Here is a 26,075-nt window from a genome sequence, read left to right on the forward strand (position 1 = left end):
AGCCAGGGTTCATTAAAAATAAAGAAACCCCGGAAACACTTTACATCATAACAACCTGTCATAATATGGTCATAACAGTCATGAAACGTATATTTACACCTGTTGTGACATTGTGTTATTTTAGGTTAGTTATTTTACATAAGTGTCAAAACCCCAAAACCTACCACGGTAGTTATTTTAGGGCTGGTTAAAAAATACAACTGAAGGCACTTGATTTGACAAAGAAAGGTTGAACTTATAAACATGCTGGCACAGCCAAGCAGCAGCAGTGTGTATCGTATAGTATTGAATAATATAGTATCGTATCGTATTGTATAGTCAGTGGTGTAAAGTACTTAAGTAAAAATACTTTAAAGTATTACTTAAGTCGTTTTTGGAGTATCTGTACTTTATTATTTACATTTTTGACAACTTATACTTTTACTTCACTACATTCCTAAATAAAATAGTGTAATTTTTACTCCATACATTTTCCCTGACTCCCAAAAGCACTCCTTACAAGCAGGACAGGAAAATAGTCTAATTCCCAAAGTTATCAAGAGAACATCCCTGGTCATTCCTACTGCCTCTGATCTGGCGGACTCAGTAAACACGCATGCTTCTTTTGTAAATTATGTTGGCGTGTACCCCTGGCTATTTCTAAATTAAAAAAACAAGAAAATGGTGAGGTCTGGTTTGTTTAATGGAAGGACTTTTAAGTGATTTATACTTTTACTTTTGATACTAAAGTATATTTAAAATGAAATACTTTTACACTTTTACTCAAGTAGTATTTTACTGGGTGACGTTCCCTTTTACTTGAGACATTTTCTATCAAGGTATCTTTACTTTTTAATCAAGTATGACAATTGGGTACTTTCTCCACCACTGAGTATAGTATAGTATACGAGGTCCCCGGCCCAGGCTCCAGGCAACAGCCCATCCCCCATCACCACCACACAGGGCTAACATGTCCTAACTGGGACTCCATCTTGTGTACCTAGGCTATGTCCCAAATAGCACCCTATACCCTATCTGGTGCACTACTACCCGGGGCCATAGTAGTGTACTATGTCAGGAATATGTGCCATTTGGGGTGAAGCTCTAACCTAGCGTACCTAAACTAACCTTCCAAATCAACTTCATCATTTTGTGTTTTCTCAGGCTCATCATTTAAAAACAAAAAACTATTTAAAACAACAATGTAGAATACATGAATAAAAATAAAAGAAGGCAGGATAATACAATGCTTGAATGCTATTGTCAGGAAGCCCGGGGCCGAGGTGAGAGGACTACAGGCAGGCAGCCACCCAGATCAGACGTGGGGGTTGGGGGAGAAGGAGAGCAGCAAGCCCCTTGCCGGCCGGCCAGCAGGTGAGACACCCTAGATGTAAAGGTGGAGAAACAAACAAGCAGCTGCCCTGCACCAGGTAAAGACGATGGACAGATTGAGAATTCCAGCCGTGTGAAAAGATTCGGGGACTTTTGAATAAATTGTGTGTTCACAGGCCAGCCTTGAAGACACAGACAACAAAAATAAAGACATAGAAACAGCAGAATAGCAGTGCCTCAGTCGGCCATGTTATCATGTGTGCTGCCCGATGACAGATGTTATTCATATCTAGGAAGGAGGAACAGATTGTTGTTTTAATCAAGGCAACTACACATCGTTCACTGGTCTGAGAGTTTGACTAGGCAGCAGGTGAACGTGTAGACTATAGGAGAGAAGAGCAGGGTACGAAGCTCTGTCTCTCCTATAGAGCCCATAGGAGCTCATCCCAGGATCCTCTCTGCTATATACCTGCGGGTCAGAGCATGTTGTTCCACTGCTCAAATCGTGTGGTGGGTCATGACTAAACACCCACCTCAATTGGTGGGTCAAGAAGCAAAAACTAGTTTGTAAACCGATGTTGTATACTATAGCTTATCAGTGATGAGGCGCAGTTCCAATTTATCAGTGATGAGGCCCAGATCCAGCTTGGTCTATAACCATGTGAGGAAGCTCTCCTTGTCCATCTTGGTGGCCGCCAGAACTGACTCCATGTCGTCTAGGATGTCGGAGCTCAATGCTTCCTGGAGACTAGGCATTAGCTCTTCGCCCTCCATGGCCATGCTCTTGTTCTCCAGCGTGCCCAGGTCTACATCTGTCCCCGGGATGGCGTCCAGGTAGTCAGGGAAACGACCGGGCTGTGTTTCCATGGAGACCGGCAGGGAGTCCCCTGATTATGACAAAACAACCATATGGATGTGTTATGTAAAGTTATGAAGCATTATGATGTTGTTATAATGTATTATGATGTTATAATGTATTATGATGTTGTTATAATGTATTATGATGTTATAATGTATTATGATGTTGTTATAATGTATTATGATGTTATAATGTATTATGATGTTGTTATAATGTATTATGATGTTATAATGTATTATGATGTTATAATGTATTATGATGTTGTTATAATGTATTATGATGTTGTTATAATGTATTATGATGTTGTTATAATGTATTATGATGTTATAATGTATTATGATGTTATAATGTATTATGATGTTGTTATAATGTATTATGATGTTATAATGTATTATGATGTTATAATGTATTATGATGTTGTTATAATGTATTATGATGTTGTTATAATGTATTATGATGTTGTTATAATGTATTATGTTGTTATAATGTATTATGATGTTGTTATAATGTATTATGATGTTATAATGTATTATGATGTTATAATGTATTATGATGTTGTTATAATGTTTTATGTTGTTATAATGTATTATGATGTTGTTATAATGTATTATGATGTTGTTAATGTTTTATGATGTTATAATGTATTATGATGTTATAATGTATTATGATGTTGTTATAATGTATTATGATGTTATAATGTATTATGATGTTGTTATAATGTATTATGATGTTGTTATAATGTATTATGATGTTATAATGTATTATGTTGTTATAATGTATTATGATGTTGTTATAATGTTTTATGTTGTTATAATGTATTATGATGTTGTTATAATGTATTATGATGTTGTTATAATGTTTTATGATGTTATAATGTATTATGATGTTGTTATAATGTATTATGATGTTGTTATAATGTATTATGATGTTGTTATAATGTATTATGATGTTATAATGTATTATGATGTTATAATGTATTATGATGTTGTTATAATGTTTTATGTTGTTATAATGTATTATGATGTTGTTATAATGTATTATGTTGTTATAATGTATTATGATGTTGTTATAATGTATTATGATGTTATAATGTATTATGATGTTATAATGTATTATGATGTTGTTATAATGTTTTATGTTGTTATAATGTATTATGATGTTGTTATAATGTATTATGATGTTGTTAATGTTTTATGATGTTATAATGTATTATGATGTTATAATGTATTATGATGTTGTTATAATGTATTATGATGTTATAATGTATTATGATGTTATAATGTATTATGATGTTGTTATAATGTATTATGATGTTATAATGTATTATGATGTTGTTATAATGTATTATGATGTTGTTATAATGTATTATGTTGTTATAATGTATTATGATGTTGTTATAATGTATTATGATGTTATAATGTATTATGATGTTGTTATAATGTATTATGATGTTGTTATAATGTATTATGATGTTGTTATAATGTATTATGATGTTGTTATAATGTATTATGATGTTGTTATAATGTATTATAATGTATTACGTTGTTATAATGTATTATGTTGTTATAATGTATTATGTTGTTATAATGTATTATGTTGTTATAATGTATTATGATGTTATTATAATGTATTATGATGTTGTTATAATGTATTATGATGTTGTTATAATGTACTATGATGTTATTATAATGTACTATGATGTTATTATAATGTACTATGATGTTATTATAATGTATTATGATGTTGTTATAATGTTTTATGATGTTCTAATGTATTATGATGTTATAATGTATTATGTTCTAATGTATTATGATGTTATATTGTATTATGTTCTAATGTATTATGATGTTGTTATAATGTATTATGATGTTATAATGTATTATGTTCTAATGTATTATGTTGTTATAATGTATTATGATGTTATAATGTATTATGATGTTGTTATAATGTATTATGATGTTGTTATAATGTATTATGATGTTGTTATAATGTATTATGATGTTGTTATAATGTATTATGATGTTATAATGTATTATGTTGTTATAATGTATTATGATGTTGTTATAATGTATTATGATGTTGTTATAATGTATTATGATATTGTTATAATGTACTATGATGTTGTTATAATGTATTATGATATTGTTATAATGTATTATGATGTTGTTATAATGTATTATGTTGTTATAATGTATTATGATGTTGTTATAATGTATTATGATGTTATTATAATGTATTATAATGTTATTATAATGTATTATAATGTTATTATAATGTATTATAATGTTGTTATAATGTATTATAATGTTGTTATAATGTATTATGATGTTGTTATAATGTATTATGTTGTTGTTATAATGTATTATGTTGTTATAATGTATTATGTTGTTATAATGTATTATGTTGTTGTTATAATGTATTATGTTGTTATAATGTATTATGTTGTTATAATGTATTATGTTGTTATAATGTATTATGATGTTGTTATAATGTATTATGATGTTGTTATAATGTATTATGTTGTTGTTATAATGTATTATGTTGTTATAATGTATTATGTTGTTATAATGTATTATGATGTTGTTATAATGTATTATGATGTTGTTATAATGTATTATGATGTTGTTATAATGTATTATGTTGTTATAATGTATTATGTTGTTATAATGTATTATGATGTTATTATAATGTATTATGATATTGTTATAATGTATTATGTTGTTATAATGTATTATGACGTTGTTATAATGTATTATGTTGTTATAATGTATTATGATATTGTTATAATGTACTATGATGTTATTATAATGTATTATGATATTGTTATAATGTATTATGTTGTTATAATGTATTATGATGTTGTTATAATGTATTATGATGTTATAATGTATTATGTTGTTATAATGTATTATGATGTTGTTATAATGTATTATGATGTTGTTATAATGTATTATGATGTTGTTACAATGTATTATGATATTGTTATAATGTATTATGATATTGTTATAATGTATTATGATATTGTTATAATGTACTATGATGTTATATTGTATTATGTTATAATGTATTATGATGTTGTTATAATGTATTATGATGTTGTTATAATGTATTATGATGTTGTTATAATGTATTATGATGTTGTTATAATGTATTATGATATTGTTATAATGTACTATGATGTTATATTGTATTATGTTCTAATGTATTATGATGTTGTTATAATGTATTATGATGTTCTTATAATGTATTATGATGATGTAATGTTTTATGATGTTATAATGTATTAAGATGTTGTTATAATGTATTATGATGTTTTTATAATGTATTATGATGTTGTTATAATGTATTATGTTGTTGTTATAATGTATTATGATGTAATGTCCTAATATTGTCCCATAATGATCCTGGGTAAATAACAGCCCAGTCCATTGAATAACTTATTGACAAACCACTGGAAGTGTATTGACAACACTGAGAGTTAATCACATCATCAGACATACTGACTGATACCAGAGCGTCTCAACATCAGGTCCATGCTGCTACCTGGAATATAATAGATACTAACCATACTACTGACTGATACCAGACCGTCTCAACATCAGGTCCATGCTGCTACCTGGAATATAATAGATACTAACCATACTACTGACTGATACCAGAGCGTCTCAACATCAGGTCCATGCTGCTACCTGGAATATAATAGATACTAACCATACTACTGACTGATACCAGACCGTCTCAACATCAGGTCCATGCTGCTACCTGGAATATAATAGATACTAACCATACTACTGACTGATACCAGAGCGTCTCAACATCAGGTCCATGCTGCTACCTGGAATATAATAGATACTAACCATACTACTGACTGATACCAGACCGTCTCAACATCAGGTCCATGCTGCTACCTGGAGCTAGTATGTCTCACCTGTGTCCATCTCGTCCACACTGTTGAGGAAGTCGTCGGGGGTACGGGGGACACTGTAGCTGCTCATACTCAGACCGCTGTCTGTGCTCTCGTCCCTGGAGTGGTAGGTCCCACTGTGGACACAAGAGACAGGACACATCAAATGTTATTATTTTATAATGTAATTACTGTTAAACCTTACAGTAATTATCTATAATGAAATCTGCTGAGAGAGAGAGAGGGAGGACTGATGAGGGGAGAGGAGATCAGGGAGGGGAGGGGCATTGAGAGGCATCCCCTCTCTCCACTGGGATTCTCTGCCTCTAACCCTATTACAGGGGCTGAGTCACTGGCTTACGGGTGCTCTTTCATGCCGTCCCTAGGAGGGGTGCGTCACTTGAGTGGGTTGAGTCACTGACGTGGTCTTCCTGTTTGGGTTGGCGCCCCCCTTGGGATGTGCCGTGGTGGAGATCTTTGTGGGCTATACTCGGCCTTGTCTCAGGATGGTAAGTTGGTGGTTGAAGGTATCCCTCTAGTGGTGAGGGGGCTGTGCTTTGGCAAAGTGGGTGGGGTTATATCCTTCCTGTTTGGGCCTGTCCGGGGGTATCATCGGATGGGGCCACAGTGTCTCCTGACCCCTCCTATCTCAGCCTCTAGAATTTATGCTGCAGTAGTTTATGTGTCGGGGGGCTAGGGTCAGTTTGTTATATCTGGAGTACTTCTCCTGTCTTATCCGGTGTCCTGTGTGAATTTAAGTATGCTCTCTCTAATTCTCTCTTTCTCTCTTTCTTTCTCTCTCTCGGAGGACCTGAGCCCTAGGACCATGCCTCAGGACTACCTAGCATGATGACTCCTTGCTGTCCCCAGTCCACCTGGCCGTGCTGCTGCTCCAGTTTCAACTGTTCTGCCTGCGGCTATGGAACCCTGACCTGTTCACCGGACGTGCTACCTGTCCCAGACCTGCTGTTTTCAACTCTCTAGAGACCGCAGGAGCGGTAGAGATACTCTTAATGATCGGTTATGAAAAGCCAACTGACATTTACTCCTGAAGTGCTGACATGCTGCACCCTCGACAACTACTGTGATTATTATTATTTGACCATGCTGGTCATTTATGAACATTTGAACATCTTGGCCATGTTCTGTTATAATCTCCACCCGGCACAGCCAGAAGAGGACTGGCCACCCCTCAGAGCCTGGTTCCTCTCTAGGTTTCTTCCTAGGTTTTGGCCTTTCTAGGGAGTTTTTCCTAGCCACCGTGCTTCTACACCTGCATTGCTTGCTGTTTGGGGTTTTAGGCTGTGTTTCTGTACAGCACTTTGTGACATCAGCTGATGTAAGAAGGGCTTTATATATACATTTGATTTGATTTGATTGAGCCGGGGCAGGGGATTGACACCAGACGGACCTGTCTACTGACCCGAATCACACGTTCACAAGGGCTGTTTGGTATTGGTTGGCTGTCTAGTCAGCCTGGCTCTCATTGGCTCGCTGCCCTATCCATTTAGCTCTCATTGGCTGGTTGTGTATTCAGTCGTGCCCTCATTCGCTGGCTGTAAGGAACAGCCTATTCTTTAAGTAGAGGATCTAGAGTCCAGGGTTGTTCCTGCTCTTTAAGTAGAGGTTCTAGAGTCCAGGGTTGTTCCTGCTCTTTAAGTAGAGGCTTTAGAGTCCAGGGTTGTTCCTGCTGTTTAATTAGAGGATCTAGAGTCCAGGGTTGTTCCTGCTGTTTAATTAGAGGATCTAGAGTCCAGGGTTGTTCCTGCTGTTTAATTAGAGGACCTAGAAACCAGGGTTGTTCCTGCTGTTTAATTAGAGGATCTAGAGTCCAGGGTTGTTCCTGCTGTTTAATTAGAGGATCTAGAGTCCAGGGTTGTTCCTGCTGTTTAATTAGAGGATCTAGAAACCAGGGTTGTTCCTGCTGTTTAATTAGAGGCTCTAGAGTCCAGGGTTGTTCCTGCTCTTTAATTAGAGGATCTAGAGTCCAGGGTTGTTCCTGCTCTTTGAGTAGAGGTTCTAGAGTCCAGGGTTGTTCCTGCTCTTTAAGTAGAGGATCTAGAGTCCAGGGTTGTTCCTGCTCTTTAAGTAGAGGATCTAGAGTCCAGGGTTGTTCCTGCTCTTTAAGTAGAGGCTCTAGAGTCCAGGGTTGTTCCTGCTCTTTAAGTAGAGGATCTAGAGTCCAGGGTTGTTCCTGCTGTTTAATTAGAGGTTCTAGAGTCCAGGGTTGTTCCTGCTCTTTAAGTAGAGGCTTTAGAGTCCAGGGTTGTTCCTGCTGTTTAATTAGAGGTTCTAGAGCCCAGGGTTGTTCCTGCTCTTTAAGTAGAGGATCTAGAGTCCAGGGTTGTTCCTGCTGTTTAATTAGAGGATCTAGAGTCCAGGGTTGTTCCTGCTCTTTAAGTAGAGGATCTAGAGTCCAGGGTTGTTCCTGCTCTTTAAGTAGAGGTTCTAGAGTCCAGGGTTGTTCCTGCTCTTTAAGTAGAGGTTCTAGAGTCCAGGGTTGTTCCTGCTCTTTAAGTAGAGGCTTTAGAGTCCAGGGTTGTTCCTGCTGTTTAATTAGAGGCTCTAGAGTCCAGGGTTGTTCCTGCTCTTTAAGTAGAGGATCTAGAGTCCAGGGTTGTTCCTGCTCTTTAAGTAGAGGTTCTAGAGTCCAGGGTTGTTCCTGCTGTTTAATTAGAGGATCTATAGTCCAGGGTTGTTCCTGCTCTTTAAGTAGAGGTTCTAGAGTCCAGGGTTGTTCCTGCTCTTTAAGTAGAGGCTTTAGAGTCCAGGGTTGTTCCTGCTCTTTAAGTAGAGGATCTAGAGCCCAGGGTTGTTCCTGCTCTTTAAGTAGAGGATCTAGAGCCCAGAGTTGTTCCTGCTAATTATTAAGTAGAGACTCTAGAGCCCAGGGTTGTTCCTGGTCCTCTGTATGTAGAGGATCCAGAGCCCGGAGTTGTTCCTGGTCCTCTGTATGTAGAGGATCCAGAGCCCGGAGTTGTTCCTGCTCTTCTGTATGTAGAGGATCCAGAGCCCGGAGTTGTTCCTGGTCCTCTGTATGTAGAGGATCCAGAGCCCGGAGTTGTTCCTGGTCCTCTGTATGTAGAGGATCCAGAGCCCGGAGTTGTTCCTGGTCCTCTGTATGTAGAGGATCCAGAGCCCGGAGTTGTTCCTGCTCCTCTGTATGTAGAGGATCCAGAGCCCCGAGTTGTTCCTGCTCCTCTGTATGTAGAGGATCCAGAGCCCCGAGTTGTTCCTGCTCCTCTGTATGTAGAGGATCCAGAGCCCGGAGTTGTTCCTGGTCCTCTTTAATTAGAGGCTCCAGAGGCTAGTCACATTAGGTTATGTTAAACCTGCTTTAAACTACACATCGTGCTGCCAGGATAAAGAAATACACTACAAACACAGGATACCATTCAAGATAGTGAATGTTGTAAAATAATTAGTATTCAACTTTCTATTCAAAGTATTTATAAATAGATGAAAGACAGCATCAGAAGAAAGGATCATTATTGAAATAATACCTCTTCAAATACAAGGAACTGAAACACAAAAGTAGTTAAAAGCCTAAAATGAGGTAGGAATCAACATGGTAGGGATTCAAACACAGCAAACAGAGGACATAGAAGGCACAGTATGTGGGTGTGTGTGGGTGTATTGTGATGGAAGGTGGGGTGTGTGTTTTTGTGTTTGGAAAAGTCTGGAGTTGAGTGAGCTAAAAATGAAAATAGTTGCAAATCCCAGAGCCCTTGTGTGTCTGTGAGCAGGAGTTGTGAAAGAGAGAGCTGTCAATGTTGTGCAGATATGGGATAGACATTTTAAAATAGATTATAAATATAGTTTATTTATTTATTGTCCTATCATGATGGAGCGGTCTCCAACCCTATGCCCTAGTCACCCACCTGAGCGACCTATACACTGAGGAGAAGTCCTTATCTGTTTTATAGGCCTACTGTAATTAGCCGATTTGCAGCCAAGACAGAAAGATGAATGTGGTCAGAGAGCTGCTAAAGCAGCACCACCCCTCTCAAGGTTCTGAGCCTGTCTGACAGGGTTGGTCCAACAGTGGTTCTGAGCCTGTCTGACAGGGTTGGTCCAACAGTGGTTCTGAACCTGCCTGACAGGGTTGGTCCAACAGTGGTTCTGAACCTGTCTGGTAGGGTTGGTCCAACAGTGGTTCTGAACCTGTCAGGGTTGGTCCAACAGTGGTTCTGAACCTGTCTGACAGGCTTGGTCCAACAGTGGTTCTGAACCTGTCTGGTAGGGTTGGTCCAACAGTGGTTCTGAACCTGTCAGGGTTGGTCCAACAGTGGTTCTGAACCTGTCTGACAGGGTTGGTCCAACAGTGGTTCTGAACCTGCCTGACAGGGTTGGTCCAACAGTGGTTCTGAACCTGCCTGGCAGGGTTGGTCCTACAGTGGTTCTGAGCCTGTCTGACAGGGTTGGTCCAACAGTGGTTGTGAACCTGCCTTGCAGGGTTGGTCCAACAGTGGTTCTGAACCTGCCTGGCAGGTTTGGTCCAACAGTGGTTCTGAACCTGCCTGGCAGGGTTGGTCCAACAGTGGTTCTGAGCCTGTCTGGCAGGGTTGGTCCAACAGTGGTTCTGAACCTGCTTGGCAGGGTTGGTCCAACAGTGGTTCTGAACCTGCCTGGTAGGGTTGGTCCAACAGTGGTTCTGAGCCTGTCTGGCAGGGTTGGTCCAACAGTGGTTCTGAACCTGTCTGACAGGGTTGGTCCAACAGTGGTTCTGAGCCTGTCTGGCAGGGTTGGTCCAACAGTGGTTCTGAACCTGCCTGGCAGGGTTGGTCCAACAGTGGTTCTGAACCTGTCTGACAGGGTTGGTCCAACAGTGGTTCTGAGCCTGTCTGACAGGGTTGGTCCTACAGTGGTTCTGAACCTGCCTGGCAGGGTTGGTCCTACAGTGGTTCTGAACCTGTCTGGCAGGGTTGGTCCAACAGTGGTTCTGAACCTGCCTGGCAGGGTTGGTCCTACAGTGGTTCTGAACCTGTCTGGCAGGGTTGGTCCTACAGTGGTTCTGAACCTGCCTGGCAGGGTTGGTCCTACAGTGGTTCTGAGCCTGTCTGGCAGGGTTGGTCCTACAGTGGTTCTGAACCTGCCTGGCAGGGTTGGTCCTACAGTGGTTCTGAACCTGCCTGGCAGGCTTGGTCCTACAGTGGTTCTGAGCCTGTCTGGCAGGGTTGGTCCAACAGTGGTTCTGAACCTGCCTGGCAGGGTTGGTCCTACAGTGGTTCTGAACCTGCCTGGCAGGGTTGGTCCTACAGTGGTTCTGAGCCTGTCTGGCAGGGTTGGTCCTACAGTGGTTCTGAGCCTGTCTGGCAGGGTTGGTCCTACAGTGGTTCTGAGCCTGTCTGGCAGGGTTGGTCCAACAGTGGTTCTGAACCTGCCTTGCAGGGTTGGTCCAACAGTGGTTCTGAACCTGCCTGGCAGGTTTGGTCCAACAGTGGTTCTGAACCTGCCTGGCAGGGTTGGTCCAACAGTGGTTCTGAGCCTGTCTGGCAGGGTTGGTCCAACAGTGGTTCTGAACCTGCTTGGCAGGGTTGGTCCAACAGTGGTTCTGAACCTGCCTGGCAGGGTTGGTCCAACAGTGGTTCTGAGCCTGTCTGGCAGGGTTGGTCCAACAGTGGTTCTGAACCTGTCTGACAGGGTTGGTCCAACAGTGGTTCTGAGCCTGTCTGGCAGGGTTGGTCCAACAGTGGTTCTGAACCTGCCTGGCAGGGTTGGTCCAACAGTGGTTCTGAACCTGTCTGACAGGGTTGGTCCAACAGTGGTTCTGAGCCTGTCTGGCAGGGTTGGTCCTACAGTGGTTCTGAACATGCCTGGCAGGGTTGGTCCTACAGTGGTTCTGAACCTGCCTGGCAGGGTTGGTCCTACAGTGGTTCTGAACCTGTCTGGCAGGGTTGGTCCAACAGTGGTTCTGAACCTGCCTGGCAGGGTTGGTCCTACAGTGGTTCTGAACCTGTCTGGCAGGGTTGGTCCTACAGTGGTTCTGAACCTGCCTGGCAGGGTTGGTCCTACAGTGGTTCTGAGCCTGTCTGGCAGGGTTGGTCCTACAGTGGTTCTGAACCTGCCTGGCAGGGTTGGTCCTACAGTGGTTCTGAACCTGTCTGGCAGGGTTGGTCCTACAGTGGTTCTGAGCCTGTCTGGCAGGGTTGGTCCTACAGTGGTTCTGAGCCTGTCTGGCAGGGTTGGTCCTACAGTGGTTCGGAGCCTGTCTGGCAGGGTTGGTCCAACAGTGGTTCTGAACCTGCCTGGCAGGGTTGGTCCTACAGTGGTTCTGAACCTGCCTGGCAGGGTTGGTCCTACAGTGGTTCTGAACCTGCCTGGCAGGGTTGGTCCTACAGTGGTTCTGAACCTGCCTGGCAGGGTTGGTCCTACAGTGGTTCTGAGCCTGTCTGGCAGGGTTGGTCCTACAGTGGTTCTGAACCTGCCTGGCAGGGTTGGTCCTACAGTGGTTCTGAACCTGCCTGGCAGGGTTGGTCCTACAGTGGTTCTGAGCCTGTCTGGCAGGGTTGGTCCTACAGTGGTTCTGAGCCTGTCTGGCAGGGTTGGTCCTACAGTGGTTCTGAACCTGCCTGGCAGGGTTGGTCCTACAGTGGTTCTGAGCCTGTCTGGCAGGGTTGGTCCTACAGTGGTTCTGAGCCTGTCTGACAGGGTTGGTCCTACAGTGGTTCTGAACCTGTCTGGCAGGGTTGGTCCAACAGTGGTTCTGAACCTGCCTGGCAGGGTTGGTCCTACAGTGGTTCTGAACCTGTCTGGCAGGGTTGGTCCTACAGTGGTTCTGAACCTGCCTGGCAGGGTTGGTCCTACAGTGGTTCTGAGCCTGTCTGGCAGGGTTGGTCCTACAGTGGTTCTGAACCTGCCTGGCAGGGTTGGTCCTACAGTGGTTCTGAACCTGCCTGGCAGGGTTGGTCCTACAGTGGTTCTGAGCCTGTCTGGCAGGGTTGGTCCTACAGTGGTTCTGAGCCTGTCTGGCAGGGTTGGTCCAACAGTGGTTCTGAACCTGCCTGGCAGGGTTGGTCCTACAGTGGTTCTGAACCTGCCTGGCAGGGTTGGTCCTACAGTGGTTCTGAACCTGCCTGGCAGGGTTGGTCCTACAGTGGTTCTGAACCTGCCTGGCAGGGTTGGTCCTACAGTGGTTCTGAGCCTGTCTGGCAGGGTTGGTCCTACAGTGGTTCTGAACCTGCCTGGCAGGGTTGGTCCTACAGTGGTTCTGAACCTGCCTGGCAGGGTTGGTCCTACAGTGGTTCTGAACCTGCCTGGCAGGGTTGGTCCTACAGTGGTTCTGAACCTGCCTGGCAGGGTTGGTCCTACAGTGGTTCTGAGCCTGTCTGGCAGGGTTGGTCCTACAGTGGTTCTGAACCTGCCTGGCAGGGTTGGTCCTACAGTGGTTCTGAACCTGTCTGGCAGGGTTGGTCCTACAGTGGTTCTGAGCCTGTCTGGCAGGGTTGGTCCTACAGTGGTTCTGAGCCTGTCTGACAAGGTTGGTCAAAGCCCCCTGATGGGAGAGCATAATATACAAGACAATTCTCAAAGCTGCTAATGAGAACCTTGATGACCTTGTGCAGAGCCGGATTCCGGTGGGGGGCCCCCACCCAGGCAGTGGCAGTGCTGGCAACATTATTGTGGCCCCGGTGGCACAAAATCATCAAAGGTCTGACTGCAGAGATGATGGGGGAAATGGTCCCAACGGGGACCAGCGTGTGTTTCCCACATCTGTTGCTATAAGGTAATGATGTTAGGGATAAATAAAGGATGAATCACAATAATTGTGAATGCTTGCTAAAGATGTAATTTTTGTAATACCAATCCTGGTTATAGGTAACAATCCTTCGCATGAACTACCAAAATTAAGGCGCATTATTTAATTAATCGTGGAAATAAATGAAGAAAAACAAGATCTTTTAATATATACTTTTAAATAACTATATACAATAAAATGGAGGTGAGGGCGCTGGACATGCGTGTGGCAGTTAATCTGCTTCTGTTATGTGGGTGGCGGAACTCTTTTTAAGGATGGGTTCCAATCTCTCAGAGGCCCTAGGATCCAGCTCCTGACCTAGTGAGATATACATAGAGGAGGTTTAATATCCTGACCTAGTGAGATATACATAGAGGAGGTTTAATATCCTGACCTAGTGAGATATACATAGAGGAGGTTTAATACCCTGACCTAGTGAGATATACATGGAGGAGGTTTAATATCCTGACCTAGTGAGATATACATGGAGGAGGTTTAATATCCTGACCTAGTGAGATATACATGGAGGTTTAATACCCTGACCTAGTGAGATATACATGGAGATTCAATACCCTGACCTAGTGAGATATACATGGAGGAGGTTTAATATCCTGACCTAGTGAGATATACATGGAGGAGGTTTAATATCCTGACCTAGTGAGATATACATGGAGGAGGTTTAATATCCTGACCTAGTGAGATATACATGGAGGAGGTTTAATATCCTGACCTAGTGAGATATACATGGAGATTCAATACCCTGACCTAGTGAGATATACATGGAGGAGGTTTAATATCCTGACCTAGTGAGATATACATGGAGGTTTAATATCCTGACCTAGTGAGATATACATGGAGGAGGTTTAATATCCTGACCTAGTGAGATATACATGGAGGAGGTTTAATATCCTGACCTAGTGAGATATACATGGGGGATGTTTAATATCCTGACCTAGTGAGATATACATGGAGGAGGTTTACTATCCTGACCTAGTGAGATATACATGGAGGAGGTGTCACGTTCCTGACCTGTTTTCTGTTAGTTTTGTATGTGTTAGTTGGTCAGGACGTGAGTTTGGGTGGGCAGTCTATGTTTTGTGTTTCTATGTTGGTTAATGGGTGACCTGATATGGTTCTCAATTAGAGGCAGGTGGTTTTCATTTCCTCTGATTGAGAGCCATATTAAGGTAGGTGTTTTTACATTGTTGGTTGTGGGTGGTTGTCTCCTGTGTCAGTGTCTGTGTATGTTACGCCACACGGGACTGTTTCGGTTTGTTTGTTCGTTCGTTCGGTTTATGTAGTCTGTTCCTGTTTCATGCGTTCTTCGTGTCATGTAAGTTCTTATGTTCAGGTGCGTCTACATCGTTTGTTGTTTTGTAGTTTGTTAAAGTGTTTTCGTGTTTTTTCGTCTTTACTTGAATAAATCATGTCATATCACGACGCTGCATTTTGGTTCAATCCATGCTCCTCCTCTTCGGATGAAGAGGAAGAGGAGAATCGTTACAGAACCACCCACCTTACCAGAACCAAGCAGCGTGAATTCGAGCAGTGGCCTGCTACACAGGATTATTGGAGTTGGGAGGAAATATTGGACGGAAAAGGTCCATGGGCACCGCCGGGAGAATATTGCCGTCCCAAAGCTGAGCTGGAGGCAGAGAGGCGGCGATATGAGGAGGCAGCAAGGAGACGTGGCTGGAAGCCGGAGAATCAAGCTCAAGACCGGAGTTATGAAGGTACGCGGCTAGCACGGAAGCCCGTGAAGAAACCCCAAAAATTTATTGGGGGGTGGCTAAGAGGTAGTGGGCCAAGGGCAGGTAGGAGACCTGCGCCCACTTCTCAGGCTAACCGTGGAGAGCGGGAGTACGGGCAGACACCGTGTTACGCAGTAGAGCGCACGGTGTCTCCTGTACGTGTGCATAGCCCGGTGCGGGTTATTCCACCTCCCCGCACTGGTAGGGCTAGATTGAGCATTGAGCCAAGTGCCATGAAGCCGGCTCTACATATCTGGCCACCAGTGCGTCTCCTCGGGCCGGCTTACATGGCACCAGCCTTACGCATGGTGTCCCCGGTTCGCCTACATAGCCCGGTGCGGGTTATTCCACCTCCCCGCACTGGTCGGGCGACGGGGAGTATTCAACCAGGTAAGGTTGGGCAGGCTCAATGCTCAAGGGAGCCAGTACGCCTGCACGGTCCGGTATTTCCGGCGCCACCTTCCCGCCCCAGCCTAGTACCACCAGTGCCTACACCACGCACCAGGCTTCCAGTGCGTTTCCAGAGCCCTGTTCCTCCTCCACGCACTCTCCCTATGGTGCGTGTCTCCAGCCCAGTGCCTCCAGTTCCGGCACCACGCACTAAGCCACCTGTGCGTCTCCAGAGCCCTTTACGCACTGTTCCTTCTCCCCGCACTCGCCCTGAGGTGCGTGCCCTTAGCCCGGTACCACCAGTGCCGGTACCACGCACCAGGCCTACAGTGCGCTTCGAGAGGTCAGTGTGCCCTGTCCCTGCTCCCCGCACTAGCCTGAAGGTGCGTGTCCTTAGCCCGGTGCCTCCAGTTCCGGCACCACGCACCAGGCCTACAGTGCGCCTCATCCGGCCAGAGCCATCCGTCTCCCCAGCGCCATCTGAGCCATCCGTCTCCCCAGCGCCATCTGAGCCATCCGTCTCCCCAGCGCGATCTGAGCCATCCGTCTCCCCAGCGCCATCTGAGCCATCCGTCTCCCCAGCGCCATCTGAGCCATCCGTCTCCCCAGCGACATCTGAGCCATCCGTCTCCCCAGCGCTATCTGAGCCATCCGTCTGCCCAGTGCCGTCTGAGCCATCCGTCTGTCCCGAGCCATTAGAGCCGCCCGTCTGTCCCGAGCCGTCAGAGCCGTTAGTCAGTCAGGAGCCGCTAGAGCCATTCGTCAGTCAGGATCTGCCAGAGCCGCCAACCAGACAGGATCTGCCAGAGCCGCCAACCAGACAGGATCTGCCAGAGCCGCCAACCAGACAGGATCTGCCAGAGCCGCCAACCAGACAGGATCTGCCAGAGCCGCCAACCAGACATGAGCGTCCAGAGCCGTCAGCCAGCCATGAGCGTCCAGAGCCGTCAGCCAGCCATGAGCGTCCAGAGCCGTCAGCCAGCCATGAGCGTCCAGAGCCGTCAGCCAGCCATGAGCGTCCAGAGCCGTCAGCCAGCCATGAGCGTCCAGAGCCGTCAGCCAGCCATGAGCGTCCAGAGCTGTCATTAATCCAGAACTGCCCCTCAGTCCAGAGCTGTCTCTCTGTCCGGAGCTGCCCTTCAGTCCGGAGTTGCCCCTCTATCCTGAGCTACCTCTCTATCCTGACCTACCTCTCTGTCTTGAGTTATCTCTCTGTCCTGTGCTACCTTATCTGGTGCTGCCCCTTATCTTGATGTTACCATGTAAATTAAGTGGGTGTAATAGGAGGGTGGTCATTCTAAGGGGGAGACGTAAGCTGGGATTGACTATGGTGGGGTGGGGACCTCGCCCAGAGCCTGAGCCACCACCGTGGTCAGATTCCCACCCAGACCCTCCCCTAGACTTTGTGCTGGTGCGCCCGGAGTTCGCACCTTAAGGGGGGGGTTATGTCACGTTCCTGACCTGTTTTCTGTTAGTTTTGTATGTGTTAGTTGGTCAGGACGTGAGTTTTGGTGGGCAGTCTATGTTTTGTGTTTCTATGTTGGTTAATGGGTGACCTGATATGGTTCTCAATTAGAGGCAGGTGGTTTTCATTTCCTCTGATTGAGAGCCATATTAAGGTAGGTGTTTTTACATTGTTGGTTGTGGGTGGTTGTCTCCTGTGTCAGTGTCTGTGTATGTTACGCCACACGGGACTGTTTCGGTTTGTTTGTTTGTTCGTTCGGTTTATGTAGTCTGTTCCTGTTTCATGCGTTCTTCGTGTCATGTAAGTTCTTATGTTCAGGTGCGTCTACATCGTTTGTTGTTTTGTAGTTTGTTAAAGTGTTTTCGTGTTTTTTCGTCTTTACTTTAATAAATCATGTCATATCACGACGCTGCATTTTGGTTCAATCCATGCTCCTCCTCTTCGGATGAAGAGGAAGAGGAGAATCGTTACAGGAGGTTTAAGATCCTGACCTAGTGAGATATACATGGAGGAGGTTTAATATCCTGCTCTAGTGAGATATACATGGAGGAAGTTTAATATCCTGACCTAGTGAGATATACATGGAGGAGGTTTAATATCCTGACCTAGTGAGATATACATGGAGGAGGTTTAATATCCTGACCTAGTGAGATATACATGGAGGAGGTTTAATATCCTGACCTAGTGAGATATACATGGAGGAGGTTTAATATCCTGACCTAGTGAGATATACATGGAGGAGGTTTAATATCCTGACCTAGTGAGATATACATGGAGGAGGTTTAATACCCTGACCTAGTGAGATATACATGGAGGAGGTTTAATATCCTGACCTAGTGAGATATACATGGAGGAGGTTTAATATCCTGACCTAGTGAGATATACATGGAGGAGGTTTAATATCCTGACCTAGTGAGATATACATGGAGGAGGTTTAATATCCTGACCTAGTGAGATATACATGGAGGAGGTTTAATATCCTGACCTAGTGAGATATACATGGAGGAGGTTTAATATCCTGACCTAGTGAGATATACATGGAGGAGGTTTAATATCCTGACCTAGTGAGATATACATGGAGGAGGTTTAATATCCTGACCTAGTGAGATATACATGGAGGAGGTTTAATATCCTGACCTAGTGAGATATACATGGAGGAGGTTTAATATCCTGACCTAGTGAGATATACATGGAGGAGGTTTAATATCCTGACCTAGTGAGATAAACATGGAGGAGGATTAATATCCTGACCTAGTGAGATATACATGGAGGAGGTTTAATAACCTGACCTAGTGAGATATACATGGAGGAGGTTTAATATCCTGACCTAGTGAGATATACATGGAGGAGGTTTAATATCCTGACCTAGTGAGATATACATGGAGGAGGTTTAATATCCTGACCTAGTGAGATATACATGGAGGAGGTTTAATATCCTGACCTAGTGAGATAAACATGGAGGAGGATTAATATCCTGACCTAGTGAGATATACATGGAGGAGGTTTAATAACCTGACCTAGTGAGATATACATGGAGGAGGTTTAATATCCTGACCTAGTGAGATATACATGGAGGAGGTTTAATAACCTGACCTAGTGAGATATACATGGAGGAGGTTTAATATCCTGACCTAGTGAGATATACATGGAGGAGGTTTAATAACCTGACCTAGTGAGATATACATGGAGGAGGTTTAATACCCTGACCTAGTGAGATATACATGGAGGAGGTTTAATATCCTGACCTAGTGAGATATACACGTAGGAGGCTTAATATCCTGACCAAGTGAGATATACATGGAGGAGGTTTAATACCCTGACCTAGTGAGATATACATGGAGGAGGTTTAATATCCTGACCTAGTGAGATATACATGGAGGAGGTTTAATATCCTGACCTAGTGAGATATACATGGAGGTTTAATATCCTGACCTAGTGAGATATACATGGAGGAGGTTTAATATCCTGACCTAGTGAGATATACATGGAGGAGGTTTAATATCCTGACCTAGTGAGATATACATGGAGGAGGTTTAATATCCTGACCTAGTGAGATATACATAGAGGAGGTTTAATATCCTGACCTAGTGAGATATACATGGAGGAGGTTTAATATCCTGCCCTAGTGAGATATACATGGAGGTTTAATACCCTGACCTAGTGAGATATACATGGCGGAGGTTTAATATCCTGACCTAGTGAGATATACATGGAGGAAGTTTAATACCCTGACCTAGTGAGATATACATGGAGGAGGTTTAATATCCTGACCTAGTGAGATATACATGGAGGAGGTTTAATACCCTGACCTAGTGAGATATACATGGCGGAGGTTTAATATCCTGACATAGTGAGGTATACATGGAGGAGGTTTAATATCCTGACCTAGTGAGATATACATGTAGGTTTAATATCCTGACCTAGTGAGATATACATGGAGGAGGTTTAATATCCTGACCTAGTGAGATATACATGGAGGAGGTTTAATATCCTGACCTAGTGAGATATAAAGGAGGTTTAATATCCTGACCTAGTGAGATATACATGGAGGTTTAATATCCTGACCTAGTGAGATATACATGGAGGAGGTTTAATATCCTGACCTAGTGAGATATACATGGAGGTTTAATACCCTGACCTAGTGAAATATACATGGAGGTTTAATATCCTGACCTAGTGAGATATACATGGAGGAGGTTTAATATCCTGACCTAGTGAGATATACATGGAGGAGGTTTAATATCCTGACCTAGTGAGATATACATAGAGGAGGTTTAATACCCTGACCTAGTGAGATATACATGGAGGAGGTTTAATATCCTGACCTAGTGAGATATACATGGAGGAGGTTTAATATCCTCACCTAGTGAGATATACATGGAGGAGGTTTAATATCCTGACCTAGTGAGATATACACGGAGGAGGTTTAATATCCTGACCAAGTGAGATATACATGGAGGAGGATTAATATCCTGACCTAGTGAGATATACACGGAGGAGGTTTAATATCCTGACCAAGTGAGATATACATGGAGGAGGATTAATATCCTGACCTAGTGAGATATACACGGAGGAGGTTTAATATCCTGACCAAGTGAGATATACATGGAGGAGGATTAATATCCTGACCTAGTGAGATATACACGGAGGAGGTTTAATATCCTTACCTAGTGAGATATACATGGAGGAGGATTAATATCCTGACCTAGTGAGATATACATGGAGGAGGTTTAATATCCTGACCTAGAGAGATATACATGGAGGAGGTTTAATACCCTGACCTAGTGAGATATACATGGAGGAGGTTTAATATCCTGACCTAGTGAGATATACATGGAGGAGGTTTAATATCCTGACCTAGTGAGATATACATGGAGGTTTAATATCCTGACCTAGTGAGATATACATGGAGGAGGTTTAATATCCTGACCTAGTGAGATATACATGGAGGTTTAATATCCTGACCTAGTGAGATATACATGGAGGAGGTTTAATACCCTGACCTAGTGAGATATACATGGAGGAGGTTTAATATCCTGACCTAGTGAGATATACATGGAGGTTCAATACCCTGACCTAGTGAGATATACATGGAGGAGGTTTAATACCCTGACCTAGTGAGATATACATGGAGGAGGTTAAATACCCTGACCTAGTGAGATATACATGGAGGAGGTTTAATACCCTGACCTAGTGAGATATACATGGAGGAGGTTTAATATCCTGACCTAGTGAGATATACATGGAGGAGGTTTAATATCCTGACCTAGTGAGATATACATGGAGGTTTAATATCCTGACCTAGTGAGATATACATGGAGGAGGTTTAATATCCTGACCTAGTGAGATATACATGGAGGAGGTTTAATATCCTGACCTAGTGAGATATACATGGAGGAGGTTTAATATCCTGCCCTAGTGAGATATACATGGAGGTTTAATATCCTGACCTAGTGAGATATACACAGAGGAGGTTTAATATCCTGACCTAGTGAGATATACATGGAGGAGGTTTAATATCCTGACCTAGTGAGATATACATGGAGGAGGTTTAATATCCTGACCTAGTGAGATATACATGGAGGAGGTTTAATATCCTGACCTAGTGAGATATACATGGAGGAGGTTTAATATCCTGACCTAGTGAGATATACATGGAGGAGGTTTAATATCCTGACCTAGTGAGATATACATGGAGGAGGTTTAATATCCTGACCTAGTGAGATATACATGGAGGAGGTTTAATATCCTGACCTAGTGAGATATACATGGAGGAGGTTTAATATCCTGACCTAGTGAGATATACATGGAGGAGGTTTAATAACCTGACATAGTGAGATATACATGGAGGAGGTTTAATATCCTGATCTAGTGAGATATACATGGAGGAGGTTTAATATCCTGATCTAGTGAGATATACATGGAGGAGGTTTAATATCCTGACCTAGTGAGATATACATGGAGGAGGTTTAATACCCTGACCTAGTGAGATATACATAGAGGAGGTTTAATATCCTGACCTAGTGAGATATACATGGAGGAGGTTTAATATCCTGACCTAGTGAGATATACATGGAGGAGGTTTAATGTCCTGACCTACTGAGATATACATGGAGGAGGTTTAATATCCTGATCTAGTGAGATATACATGGAGGAGGTTTAATATCCTGACCTAGTGAGATATACATGGAGGAGGTTTAATATCCTGATCTAGTGAGATATACATGGAGGAGGTTTAATATCCTGACCTAGTGAGATATACATGGAGGAGGTTTAATATCCTGACCTAGTGAGATATACATGGAGGAGGTTTAATACCCTGACCTAGTGAGATATACATGGAGGAGGTTTAATATCCTGACCTAGTGAGATATACATGGAGGAGGTTTAATACCCTGACCTAGTGAGATATACATGGAAGAGGTTTAATATCCTGACCTAGTGAGATATACATGGAGGAGGTTTAATACCCTGACCTAGTGAGATATACATGGAAGAGGTTTAATATCCTGACCTAGTGTGATATACATGGAGGAGGTTTAATATCCTGACCTAGTTAGATATACATGGAGGTTTAATATCCTGACATAGTGAGATATACATGGAGGTTTAATACCCTGACCTAGTGAAATATACATGGAGGTTTAATATCCTGACCTAGTGAGATATACATGGAGGAGGTTTAATATCCTGACCTAGTGAGATATACATGGAGGAGGTTTAATATCCTGACCTAGTGAGATATACATGGAGGAGGTTTAATATCTTTAGTCATATCCCAGTTTACCCTGATTAACTCTTTAGTCATATCCCAGTTTACCCTGATTAACTCTTTAGTCATATCCCAGTTTAACCTGATTAACTCTTTAGTCATGTCCCAGTTTACCCTGATTAACTCTTTAGTCATATCCCAGTTTACCCTGATTAACTCTTTAGTCAAATCCCAGTTTACCCTGATTAACTCTTTAGTCATGTCCCAGTTTACCCTGATTAACTCTTTAGTCATATCCCAGTTTACCCTGATTAACTCTTTAGTCATATCCCAGTCTACCCTGATTAACTCTTTAGTCATGTCCCGGTTTACCCTGATTAACTCTTTAGTCATATCCCAGTTTACCCTGATTAACTCTTTAGTCAAATCCCAGTTTACCCTGATTAACTCTTTAGTCATGTCCCAGTTTACCCTGATTAACTCTTTAGTCATATCCCAGTTTACCCTGATTAACTCTTTAGTCATATCCCAGTTTACCCTGATTAACTCTTTAGTCGTTTCCCAGTTTACCCTGATTAACTCTTTAGTCATGTCCCAGTTTACCCTGATTAACTCTTTAGTCATATCCCAGTTTACCCTGATTAACTCTTTAGTCATGTCCCAGTTTACCCTGATTAACTCTTTAGTCGTTTCCCAGTTTACCCTGATTAACTCTTTAGTCATGTCCCAGTTTACCCTGATTAACTCTTTAGTCATATCCCAGTTTACCCTGATTAACTCTTTAGTCATGTCCCAGTTTACCCTGATTAACTCTTTAGTCATGTCCCAGTTTACCCTGATTAACTCTTTAGTCATGTCCCAGTTTACCCTGATTAACTCTTTAGTCATATCCCAGTTTACCCTGATTAACTCTTTAGTCATATCCCAGTTTACCCTGATTAACTCTTTAGTCATATCCCAGTTTACCCTGATTAACTCTTTAGTCATATCCCAGTTTATCTATTTGCTTATGGCCGTGTCTACACCTAGCGACCTGCTTTTTAAATTATATGAGAAAAAAAGATTCAATTTTATTTGGAATGGCATGCCAAACAAAATTCAATGGGCCTATTTATATAAGGAATATGAATTTGGAGGGCAGAAATGATTAAATATTAAAGCATTAGACCTCTCACTAAAGACTACAGTCATACAAAAGTTATACTGAAATCCAAACTGGTTCTCTACCAGATTAGTAAAAATGTCAAAAAAAATTGCCCTTTTCCCTTTATTCACATTACAACCTCTTGGTTTTTGCTTTGACATGCACTGTCAACTGTGGGACCTTATATCGACAGGTGTGTGCCTTTCCAAATCATGTCCAATCAAGTTGTAGAAACATGTCAAGGATGATCAATGGAAACAGGATGCACCTGAGCTCAATATCGAGTCTCATAGCAAAGGGTCTGAATACTTATGTAAATAAGATATTTATGTTTGTTTTTTAGACATTTGTAAACATTTGTGTGTAGACTGCTGAGGATTTTTATTTATTTAATCCATTTTAGAATAAGGCTGTAACGTAACAAAATGTTGAAAAAGTTAAGGGGTCTGAATACTTACAAGGCACTAAAGTAATACTGGCAAAGCAATGTAATTTTTGTCTTTAATGGAAAGTGTTATGTTTGGGTCAAATCCAATACAACACATTACCACTCTGCATTATTTCAAGCATAGTTGTGGCTGCATCATGTTATGGGTATGCTTGTAATCGTTAAGGACTGGGGAGTTTTTCAGGGTAAAAACAAAATCGACACTGGGAGATGAATTCACCTTTCAGCAATAACCTAAAACACAATGCTATATCTACACTGGAGTTGCTTACCAAGAAGACAGTGAATGTTCCTGAGTGGCCAAGCTACAGTTTTGACTTAAATCTACTTGAAAATCTACAGCAAGACCTGAAAATGGCTGTCTAGTAATGATCAACAACCAACTTGACAGAGCTTGAATAATTTTTTTAAGAATAATGGGCAAATGTGTGGAAACCTCTTCGAGTCTTACAGAGAAAGACTCCCATCTTTAATCGCTGCCAAAGTGTTGACAAAGGGGTGTGAAAACATTTGTAAATTAGATATTTCTGTATTTTTTAAATATTTTTTTTTTCAAACATTTCTAAAAACATGTCATTATTGTCATTGTGTGTAGATGGGAGAGAAAACAAATATGTCATCCATTTTGAACTGGGAATCAAGGGGTTTGAATACTTTCTGAAGTAACTAATACTTCAAACACTATTTCACAAATCATGAGTCATGTACTTTTCCCATCTGTGTTTTGGGGCGGCAGGTAGCCTACTGGTTAGAGCGTTGGTCCAGTAACCAGCAGGTAGCCTAGTGGTTAGAGCGTTGGTCCAGTAACCAGCAGGTAGCCTACTGGTTAGAGCGTTGGGCCAGTAACCGAAAGGTTGCTGGATCGAATCCCCGAGCTGACAAGGTAAAAATCTGTCGTTCCACCGCTGAACAAGGCAGTTAACCCAGGTAAAGGTAAAATAAATATAAAAAAATATTGGTAAAGTCTGGCCTGTTGAAGAACGGAGCTGTCGTTGTTATGATAGTTATATTATAACACTTTCTCTAAGCTCATTAGGAGTACCTGTTGAGGAACGGGTCATTGCTGTTGGTGGTCATGATTCTGGCGTCCTGGCCCATCCCAGGGGACGACACGGGGTTCGGGGGTTCCCCATCCTGCTCCATACTGGTGGGCAGTTGGTTCCTCAGAGCAAGCTCCTTCAACACACACACATTCCACATGTTAGTGGAGCACATACACATTCCACATGTTAGTGGAGCACATACACATTCCACATGTTAGTGGAACACATACACATTCCACATGTTAGTGGAACACATACACATTCCACATGTTAGTGGAACACATACACATTCCACATGTTAGTGGAACACATACACATTCCACATGTTAGTGGAGAACATACACATTCCACATGTTAGTGGAGCACATACACATTCCACATGTTAGTGGAACACATACACATTCCACATGTTAGTGGAACACATACACATTCCACATGTTAGTGGAGCACATACACATTCCACATGTTAGTGGAGCACATACACATTCCACATGTTAGTGGAGCACATACACATTCCACATGTTAGTGGAGCACATACACATTCCACATGTTAGTGGAGCACATACACATTCCTGAGTGATCTGAGTTGGGATTCAGGTTAGTTTATATAGACATGGATCTGAGTTGGGATTCAGGTTAGTTTATATAGACATGGATCTCAGTTGGGATTCAGGTTAGTTTATATAGACATGGATCTGAGTTGGGATTCAGGTTAGTTTATATAGACATGGATCTGAGTTGGGATTCAGGTTAGGTTATATAGACATGGATCTGAGTTGGGATTCAGGTTAGGTTATAGACGGATCTGAG

At 42.3% G+C, this 26,075-nt stretch overlaps 1 protein-coding gene across 1 annotated transcript; it reads right to left on the reverse strand.

The window, feature by feature from the left end:
* Nucleotides 1–579: 579 nt before the first annotated feature.
* Nucleotides 580–25,394, reverse strand: LOC120028778 (transcriptional coactivator YAP1-like). Its single transcript, XM_038974018.1, has 3 exons — nt 25,265–25,394; nt 6,099–6,211; nt 580–2,198 (listed from the first exon to the last, which is right to left on the reverse strand). Exons 1-3 carry the CDS (start codon nt 25,363–25,365, stop codon nt 1,963–1,965), a joined length of 450 nt encoding a protein of 149 aa, XP_038829946.1. The 5' UTR covers nt 25,366–25,394; the 3' UTR covers nt 580–1,962.
* Nucleotides 25,395–26,075: the final 681 nt, after the last annotated feature.

The sequence above is a fragment of the Salvelinus namaycush genome, chromosome 34 (assembly GCF_016432855.1).
Source record: "Salvelinus namaycush isolate Seneca chromosome 34, SaNama_1.0, whole genome shotgun sequence".
Taxonomy (NCBI): Eukaryota; Metazoa; Chordata; class Actinopteri; order Salmoniformes; family Salmonidae; genus Salvelinus; species Salvelinus namaycush.